The 10,562-nt window shown below is 38.6% G+C and overlaps 1 protein-coding gene across 2 annotated transcripts; it reads right to left on the bottom strand.

Moving 5' to 3' along the window:
* Positions 1-486: 486 nt before the first annotated feature.
* Positions 487-8,901, bottom strand: LOC110084783 (glioma pathogenesis-related protein 1). 2 transcript variants are annotated; one of them, XM_073000362.2, is made up of 6 exons: positions 8,590-8,901; positions 7,389-7,634; positions 5,905-6,017; positions 4,585-4,694; positions 2,942-2,968; positions 487-2,849 (listed from the first exon to the last, which is right to left on the bottom strand). In XM_073000362.2, exons 1-6 carry the CDS (start codon positions 8,785-8,787, stop codon positions 2,656-2,658), a joined length of 888 nt encoding a protein of 295 aa, XP_072856463.2. In that variant the 5' UTR covers positions 8,788-8,901; the 3' UTR covers positions 487-2,655. The 2 variants fall into 2 exon arrangements, with proteins under 2 accessions (XP_072856463.2, XP_020660078.3); XM_020804419.3 differs by having other exon boundaries at positions 4,612-4,694.
* Between the last annotated feature and the right edge of the window lie 1,661 nt (positions 8,902-10,562).

The raw sequence follows: 10,562 nt of genomic DNA, 5'->3' as shown, positions 1-10,562 counted from the left end.
AACCAGCAGTTTCTCATCTATGTCCTGCAGCACATGTCAAAAATAAGAAGTAATCTAAAAAATGTCCCTAGTGGTTCCCTCTGACATTTTGAAGGATCACTTTATGATTTTCTGTGCTTCCTGGCCCAATGTACAGTGTACAGGCAACCCCAGTTAGGAGATTAATTGATGACTTGATCCAAGTGGAGTTCCTGATAAGATTGCTCACCAACCCAACAATTAAGTGGGATTCTTTTTACCTGTTGATCACATGTAAACTTCTAGCTAACTATGGATTGGTTATACTGTACAATATAAGTGCCTTCCTCTGCCTCAGAAAGTGAAAATGGCCGGAAATCACATTCAGCAAATAAAATAAAGGAACTTGGTTAGACATATCTAAAATCTCTGTTTCTAACACAAATACTGAACTTGCATTAAGCAGAATTGTGTAGCATAACAGTGTTTAGTGTGCAGATAAGGGCAAAAGGTTCAAATACAAATTAGTGCAGTTAATAAAAACAGATAGTTTATTCTTAGAAAAGAATATCACTTGCAATCCAGACACAGTATATTTCCTCTCTATTCCATGAGACAGGTAATATCAGCAATAGTCACAAGCCTGCAAGCACAGAAATCAATTTTCCAAAGTTTTATCCAAGAGCTAGAGAACATTTCTAATACATGTTGCCAAATAATAAATACTGTAGTTAAGAAGTATTACTTTAACAATAGAATTCCACTCTTTTAAAAAGAAAAGCTGGTCCATATTGGGCATAGAATGACACCCTTTTTGATATGAGCACACCAATATCTTACAAACAATAAAGATAGTAACAGAAGAGTCTGAAGTCAATTTAGAATTTTTATCCTATGATGAGGCTTCTGTTCATTGTTGTTGTTATGTGCTGTCAAGTCGCCTACAACTTATGGCAATCTTATGAATGAACGATCTCCAAAATGTCCTGATCTCAACAGTGATTGTAAACTCAGCTCAGTGATAGTAAACTCAAGCCTGTAGTTTCTTTTTGTGAGTCACTCCATCTCATATTTGGTCTTCCTCTTTTCTTGCTGTTCTCAACCTTCCCAATATTATTGTCTTTTCCAGAGAATCATTCTTTCTCGCGATCTGTCCTAAATATGACAGCTTAAGTTTCATCATTTTTTTACTCCAGAGATCATCATCATCACCGTCATCACATTAGAACTTCAGAGCTGGCGGGGACCCTATGGCTCATCACATCCAGCCTCTGTCAGGAAAGCACAATGGAGAATTGAACTCCCAGCCTCTGGCTATGCAGCCAGATATCTAAACCACAGAGCTCTAACAGTTCAGTTTTGATTTGTTCTATGTAGGACCTACTTGTTTGTCTTTCCTGCAAAGCAATTCTCTAGCACCATATTTCAAACAAATCAATTTGTTTCCCTGCCAGCTTTCTTTACTGTCCAGCTTTCACACTTGTACTTAAAGATTAGGAATAAAACAATGTGGATTATCCTGGTCTTGGTCTCCAGAGACTTGCTGATCATTTCACTTAATGATCATTTCTAATTCCTTCATCGTTGGCCGTCTCAGTCTTCTTCTGATCTCTTATCTCTTGACTGCACTATCCATTTGGATTGATGATTGAACCTAAGTATACAAAATCTTTCACTATTTCAATTTCTTCATTGTCAACATTGAATATGTGTTGTTCTTCTGTAGTCAAGACTTTTGTCCTCTCAAAGTCCAACTGAAGTCTTGTTTTGGAACTTTATTATTTCATTTCAAATCACTGTTGCTTTCTGCCAGTAAAACGGTATTATCTGCATACCTTAAACTGATATTTCTTCCACCAATTTTCACTCTATTATCTTACGCTAAAGAACACTCTGTTCTTTAGCATATGATAAAAGAGAATGAACCCTCCAAAGGCGGGTCAAGTAAAGCAGGAGGCATAATTTTAAGCTAGTATAGTCAATTTGGTTGAGAGTATTTAAGAGTAATTAACAGCAACAGATGTGAGGGCAGATTTAAATTTTTCAAAAAAAGGTCTGTATTGCAAAACTGTATTACAAAAAAAAAAATACAAAACTGTTATGACTGACTGCTTTACTTGACCTGTCAAAATAAAGTGCCCTTTCTAACACTGATGGCAGCATCATCCGGTTTGGGAAATTCCTGCAGGCTTGTAGGTCTGTAGTCCCTGTATTCCAAAAATCCCACACCTACTTAGTCCAATGATCCTTTATGGTGGGGAAGAAATGCATAAAACTGAGATAAAACATTATAGCTTGATATCAGTATTCAAAATGCACAGCTTGTGGGCAAAAAATGAGGGGCAGAAAGAAGCAAGTCAATAGCCACTGTGGGATACTGAAACCACAGAATATGATATAAACTTCTAAATGTGATTTCAAAGTGTAAAGGGCCAATGCTCAAAAGAATCACATGATTACAGCCAAGGATGAGTTTCTGACTAACTTCCTGTGATGTAACTATTTCTGCAACTTGGAACAGTGTTGATCATGGTATTTGAAATATTACACAAAAAAGTCTACTCTCTCATGTTGGAAGATATTGCTATTATATTAACAATTATATAGCAATTATAATTATATTGCTATTTTAGGTGGAACCCTGAAAGCTAGATGTGTCCACAAAGCTTATACTCCTAAAGTTCTAGGTTAGAGAGCTTATTCATACATAAACATTTGAGGATACTTCCTAAATAAAACAGCTACTGTGCCAGCAGTAAGTGATACAAACAATAATCTTAAAATTAAAACAGCAATACAGTATGAATCACATGTTGAGTATGGACCAGGATACGAAGGAGCTTTCGGTGAGGACTCTGTTTCATCCCAGTCTGGGGACCAGTTGGAGTAACCTAGAATATAAATGTGTATTAGCCCTAGAGAGAGATTACAGGTGTTCCAAATAAAAATGAGGATAATGTAAGTAACAATAATGAATACATACTTATCAATTGGTCCCGTTCTGGATTTGCTGGAGAATGCAGAGAAAATATAAACATTAAATCCAAGTGATTGTTCTCTATATTGAATAATTTCTCTTTAATATGGATAGGTACTGAGCGCTTGGGATGAAAAAGCTCCTCACTCATGGTTTAAAACAATCAACATCCAGGAAAGCATTTGCTGCACATTAAATACGTCAGAAATATTGCTTGCAGGAAAGATGACATGTGTTATAACATGAAAGGACTTTCCACAAATCAATTACACTTTACAACAAAACAAAAATAAATTTGCTGCTCATATAGAATAGGCAATGATGGGGCTAAAGGAGGCTCTAATGATTTACTGGATCTGCTCTAGTTGGAACTAACAATTGGATTTAAGCCCAGATATCTTTTCTCAGGTAAGCATTTCTAGCCAGTGATAACTAGTGGGGTAGTATAGAAGTGAAATCAATGGATGAATGATATAGCAATTATGTATCTTACCAGTTTTCAAATCACAATAGCTGAAATCCTGTTGTTTAGCATAGTAAATTGCATTACAGTAGGTCCACTGAATGAATGGGGACTTGGTGAGTGAGCTGCTGTATGAATTCCATTGATTCAAATGAGTCTACTTTAACCTTGACTTAGTTTAGCTTTGTAAGCTTCAGTTACAGTAGGCCCATTTGAATCAATGGAATTTAGAGAGGCGTTGACTTACTTAATCCCCATTGATTCAATGGGCCTACTTTAGTGCAATTTACTACTTTAAGCAAAAGGATTCTGGACAATAAGTTATTCTGAAGGAAACGTTGTTCTCTGCCTAGATAACACTGATCCCTGTATGACGTCACTGAACTCACGTGGCAGAACTGAGGAGTCTCTGTCTTTCAGGACTGTGCATTTTTACCCTAATGCTAGCACTTGGCCTACACAGGACTCATCCATAACATATACTTTTAAAAATCTCAAAATAACCTTACAAAGATTTTATCCCCTCAGTCCACTGTTGATAAGCAGATACAGGCCCTGACTTACTCAGTAGTGAGTCCCCTTTTCACTCTGCAGGTATGAAGGAATTTCCCCTTTTCACTCTGCATGTATGAATGAACATCCTTTCTTACCCAGCAACTGGGAAGATATAAGGCATCTGCCTCCCTCGCTGAACCAAGAGACGTAAGCACTAAAGACAAGACTCTCCTTTTATTGGTTGGTGAAGTCTCTGTTGCATATAAAACTAAGGGGAAGGAGGTCATAGAGATTTGGTCTGAAATATCACCAGTAATTATACTAATGATATCCAACTTTATATGTATGCCTTTTTCATCAAAAGGAGAGCTATTGATGCTCCAAATCCATGTCTCGGCCTTATACATTTTCAATATGCAAGCAATTTGCTTAACATCAGGAATGTGTATGACACTTCACAAAAGCCGTTCTGCAACTCTTGTTATGAAAAAGAAACTGAAATGGTCCTCAAAGGCATTTGTGTAAGTGATTACTGTACTTGGTTATAACTGTAAATCAAAAGGATCTATGCATCCTTTTGATTTCTTTTGGAAGGTAATCTCAAATAACAGACAATTTCCAGTAGTCTGGTATTAATCAAATGAGAATATAAACATTTGATGAGAATTATAAGTAGATGCAGAAATTTCACCTTCATAAATGTGGTAAGCATACTTACCACAAAGATCACGTACACATTTTTCACCATTACATCCACTGCATGGTCTTCCTGTTCTATAAGGTTTCGTTGGAAAATTCCCTCTATAAAAATAAAGGCAATGATGTGTGAAGTGATAGAACTGATATGGTTATATGTACAGTAGTGCCAGTGTTCATATACAGTGGTCCATGGAATCAGTACCCATGGTTTCACTTACCTGCTGCCTGAAAAAAAAATTATTCAAAACATTTAAATAAATAAAACCCAGAAACACCCATTCTCAAGGTTGCTGGTTTCAGGGAAGCCTCCCTTGAGAACAGGAGGGCAGGAAACTCAATTCTTTGGCAAGATTGGGCCAGGTCAGGGCTCCCTATCTCAAACATACATGGGAAAAAAACTGGAAAGAAGGGCTTTGCTTATCCACTATTTCTGGCATCGACGGAAGGGGGGTCTTGGAACCGATACCCAATGGATAATGTGTTCCTACTGTAACATGGTATGAATATTTACAACAACATGGGCTTACACATGTATTTTAAGGCCATTCATTTCACTGAGACACAGCAATACATGCCCAGATTTTCTCTGGATTTTGTGTACTTGAGGTAGTTGTTAGGCAACTGCGATGCAGAGCTATAGGAATTTTGTTTCAAAAATGGAATGGTGTGCTTAACTCTCTGCAATTGTTTTAACTGTACAGGTGACTTTATGTCACTGCAATCAGACCTATATTTTGCACTTTGAAACAGGAATTGATTCACCTCTCAAAATTACATTAACCATAGCCCCGCTTGGGGCTACTTTTACACTTGGAGGATTGTGCATCAGGACCATAGCTGTACCTCCTTTTTAATGCCAGGCTGTTACACAGAACAGAGGAAACACACCTCAGGGTTAAAAATGAAGGAAGAGTGGCATTTGCACTTGCTATTGTTGTGACTTTATTCGAGGCTTTTAAAAAAGTATGTACTATGGTTTGTATGATTGAGGTAAAAGCCATCACCAGGTGAGTGTGTTGGCTTAAATGGTTTGTGAGCAAAACTTGTAAACAAGGTGCCTTTTGGAAAAGTATTCAATGAAGATGGTATATATAAAACTGATAAGAAATAAAATTCATCCTCTTCTGCCATATTTGAAGTTAATACAGCCCTAAGGTTACAGCACTTCCAGGTCAATAAGAAATGGTTGCAATCTCCTTTACTCAGAATAAATGTCAGAACACTCCACAGAACAGTACAAGATTTTTTTAAAAAAAACTCTATTAACTGAATGTCTTTTAAAAGATGAGAAAATATATATATATATATACACGCTGGTCCGTAGTTGCAGATAAAATGTGCTCCATTGGAGAGTTCTTCATAGCCTGAAACACGTGGGCAAAACTGGACTGCACACCCAACTTTGTAGCTTGTTGCCCAAACAACCTAAGACAGAGAAAAGAATTACGTAGTAGAGTTTGGTCAAGATTTAAATTGGCATGCTACATTTAAGCTGCTGGAATGCCAGTTAACAACCGACACGATAATTACTTAAGCATTATTCAGAACCAGTAATGTTAGCATTAGTATTTGTTCCACTGAAATGCACCTCAACTCTGCCTGCCCCTTGGCCTATTACTTCAAGCTAATTTTCTGTACTGCTTCTGTGAAGACAGGGAAAATGTTTTCTGCTTTCCCAACCCCTTTTGCTTCTTTAGACTCCCTCTTGTCTTTCCCTCATCAGGCAAAGATCTTCCTCTTCAAGTAGGCGTTTAAGCAGCAAGTGTCTCGGGAATGTTTTGTCTATTAACTTACAAATTTGTAAATGTTTTTTAAAATTGTTTTTAATCTTGATATATGCCGATTTATTTGCTCATATGATTTTTATATACGGTTGTTTTATAGTTTTGGTTATTGTGAACTGCCTTGGGTCCCCCATGGGCAGAAGAGAGGAAAAAATGAGGTAACTAAATAAATAGGTTAGCCACCAAAATAAAGCTGTAATGGATTGCAAAGAGAAAAAAGGGTACGGCTCACCCTGTCTATAATCTCCTATCACTCTCTCTGGCACAAGCAAGAGAAAACTGGATTCCCCTCTCCCACATTTATTGGTAAGGGACATATCACTTTATTGGCTTGCCACCCAATTGACATGGCACGAAATTGTGGGGGCGGGGGACACCTATCAGAGCTGCTTTCGTTCAACATGAGTGATCAGGCATGCCAGAAACTGGACTAAAATTAAGTGACCCTAGCTGTGCTTAAAAAAAGTAGCTCCTGCTAGGGATCAAAAAAATATAGTTGGCATGGATAAGGACTGGACTGGTTCATGATTGTCAGAAAACAGAATGAATCAGCTTGCTCCCAAAACAGTCCAAAACTAGAGATAATGAGCTGTTTGATTGCACCCTAAGGCCGTGTGTTTCACCAGAAACAGTCTTACTCTTCTTAATAGAGTAATGTAAATTTAGCCCTTCACTGTGGCAGTGATGAAAAACACTTAAAGAAGAACCCTGGCTGTTTGCCTAGTTCCAGTGATAGCAATAATCCAGAACAAGGAGTCCCTTTGCTCAAGTTCAAACAATTGCCTTATAATTAGTGCAGGGGTTTGAGGATTGTTGTTGCTTGGGTGGCAGCACATCCAGATAGAGACATGAGTGCTACAGTGGGTATGCATTATGACCACTTTCAAAATATTTCTTACTCTTGCTATCTGATACTGCAACTGGTGAAGCTAGAGTTTCTTCTATTAATGCATCTGTTTTTCATACTTATAGTTTATCACTTCTGATGGCAGAATGAGAAATAAAGAATCACCTGAGTATAATGGCCACAAACTTTAGCACATGTTTGGCTCTCAAAATTGTAGGCATGCACTTCATCATACCACATACGGAGGGCTTCTTCTACAGAGAAGTGAGAGGCTGAGCCAGTCCAAATATTTTCTCCAACTGGGGTGAAATAAGGGTGAACCTTCCTAGGAATTTTGAGATAAACATTATGGCCAAAGTGGCACTTCTTTGCCCATGCTCTGGCTGTCTTTGCCAATGCAGGGTCCCAGGTCTGCAAAGTTAAAAGATAAATGCACGTTTATCTTTTTGGAGAAAAAATAAATAAATGCACACACGTTACATTAACACTAAATTACCACAGACATTCCAGTACATCAAATTTCTTAAAGTCCAGTACATTCATGTTACATTAATACCAGATTACCACAGACAAAATATAATACAAAACAGCAGAAGTATTTAAATTATATTCTTGCATTTAAATTTCTTAAATTCCAGTACATTCATAACCATAATGGGCTTTTAATACTAAGAGAAAGCTTTAAGTTATCATCCTTGATTACTCTGTTTTATAATTCCCTATTTCTTCTGTTAATACTTGCAACTGCTTTCATTCTGCATTATAAAACCCATTCTGGTATCTTAAGTGTATTGTGCAATGTTTTATCCTTTGCTCATAATTCCTATTCAGAAATGCAGGGGGCAGGGTTAGAGAGACACGCTAGCAAAATTAATTCTTGGGTATCTAACTTGTTTATGAGCAATTGATGTGAAACAGTACTGAAAGCATTACTAAAATGTGTTTTTTTTAAATTTATTTGGCTTCTATACCGCCCATTTGGCTACTAAGCCACTCTGGGAGGTGTACAGGTTAAACAAATAAAACATACACTATACCAACAATAAACATAATAATATAAAATAAAAATAAAACAACCAACAATTTAAATAAAATAGTTAAAACAATATAAAAGAATATAATATAGAGCAAGACAGCAGGACTGATAGTATAAATGTTGAGACCACTCACTGTAATTAGGTGCTGCAATTAAGGTGTTGTAAGGTCCGGAAAGGCCTGCCAGAAAAGCCATGTTTTTAACAGTCACAGAAAAAATTCTAGATGTACAAGAACTGCTGCATTTCTATCGGCTGTCTGGCTCTTTGAAATAATAGCATGGCTTTTTAAATTTGAGATTCTTGTACAAATATACAGAATTTTTTCTTACCATCTGAAGCATATTGCTGGATGAAGGGTTCACACTGGATCGAAAATAATTGTGGTGGTTCACACAGTCCTTTATAAACTTTTCATCTTCTATATCAGGCAACAAAGTATGATCATATGTATAAGAAGAAATAAAGAGATCCAGCACCATCCATATTCCACATAAAAACCGGAACGTCATTCTTTTTCTGAATACCATTTTCTCACTCTGTATTGCAAGAAGCTCCTCTTACTGCACAAACCTCTTGCAGCAGCATTACAGTCAAGGTTGTCTTTACAAGGAAAGTCTGTTTTAACAGTGTCATAATAACAGGAACTACTGTGGTGAGAAACAAGTGTACAGGAAACAGTTTCTTTAATTTAGAAACTTAATTTAACTTTGTACTCAAACAAAACAAAGACAGAGTGCCAGCTACAGTATTTAAAACAAATGGATAAAATTTATCTTTTATTTCTGGCATATAAAAAGCTGTTATCAATTCACCAAGAAATGTGGGTGCTGCGTAGCTCCCCCTTCATTTGAATGAGATTTTCTTGCCACAAAATATCTACTTGCCCTCCCAACCCCGGAATAAACAGCGAGACAGTGTTATGGGTTAAATACGGGCCACACTTTATTAATATAGAATCATATCCAAAATTCAAGCATTCTTTTTTTCAAAAAGGAGGGGGGCTGCTTTAGTGCAGAAACAGTGAAACGACGAGATTAATGAAAGGGCGAATCCCCAGCCCCAGGTTCTAGCAATCTTAAGGATAGCAGGAACCCGGCCAGCCGCTAATCAACACTCCCAGAGCTCAACCCCCCTTTAATCGAGGGCTGTTGGTCCGGAAGTGGCCCAGTACATCTTCCTGCCTCAGGCACTGTAAACGCATGATCCGCAGTGCTGGGAGGTCAGATGCACTGTCAGCTTACTTGAAATTACAGTGGGATCCACCTGAAATACCTGTTGTTTCTGCACTACCTGACACAGCATAGGGACTAGCCTAGCTAAGTCACATGCCCGCTACAGAGCCCTTTGAGCTCAGCAAGCAGGTCCCCTCTAATGTCTTGCAAGAAGACCTCCAAACCCGTATCTGAAAGAGGAATGCCGTCACTCTTGAACAAATCAGGTTTCGACAATTGGATCCTGTGGTGACCTATCACCGCCCCAATGCCGCTGCAGACGCCTCTGCATACTTCCCTGCTGACGCCCTGCGGGGCCTTGTTAACAATAGTAGTCCTCTCAGAGCCTCACCAGGCTAACCGAGGAATAATTGTGGACCATAAGATATGCATCGCAGGATCAACCACTTAAGGTCATGCAGAATATCCAGGATCAGTGCCTTACTTAGCAATCTCGGCAAATCATTGCCTCCCAGATGTATCACCAGCAGGTCTGGTGGGAACTGACTGAATGACATCATTCTGCATAACTGGACCCACTGCATGTCACACAGCCCCTTCCATGTAATGTGGCCCTGGACTCCAAGCCCCGGGTTGGTCCCCCAGGGGGATGTAGCTGCATAGAACTCAGCCTAGTAGACATAACTATGGTCAATGATCATTGTCTGTTTTCGTCTTCCTGACCCCAGACCTGTAAAAACATAGGTCAGGCCCCTGCCTACCAAGTAGGTAGGGTCCTTATGTATCTTTTATAACTGGACCATCGGCCCAAGTGCTTGATTGCCCCCGTGCTGTAACTCATGGCTGCTGCAGTGGATGCCACTCCAGTCCTAAATGAATGGATGCCAAACCTTGCCCCCGTAATGCCCACCTTATGCAATGCTAATTCGGTCAATTTCCAGAACTGATATTTGGTCAATGGGGACTTATCGCGTGCTGGAAAAAATAACCTGTGCCATGCCCTGTCTGCTCTAAGTACACCCTCGTGGCTCTGACTGGGCATAGGCTCTCAATGGTGCATAGCCCCAATACTGTTTACCCCTGCCCAATTGATCACCCTTGGATCACCGAATCAGAAGTTCTACCTTTCC

This window comes from Pogona vitticeps, chromosome 5 (assembly GCF_051106095.1).
Source record: "Pogona vitticeps strain Pit_001003342236 chromosome 5, PviZW2.1, whole genome shotgun sequence".
NCBI lineage: Eukaryota > Metazoa > Chordata > Lepidosauria > Squamata > Agamidae > Pogona > Pogona vitticeps.
The sequence above is the reverse complement of the archived record's forward strand: the minus strand, read 5'-3'. Positions and strand labels throughout refer to the sequence as shown.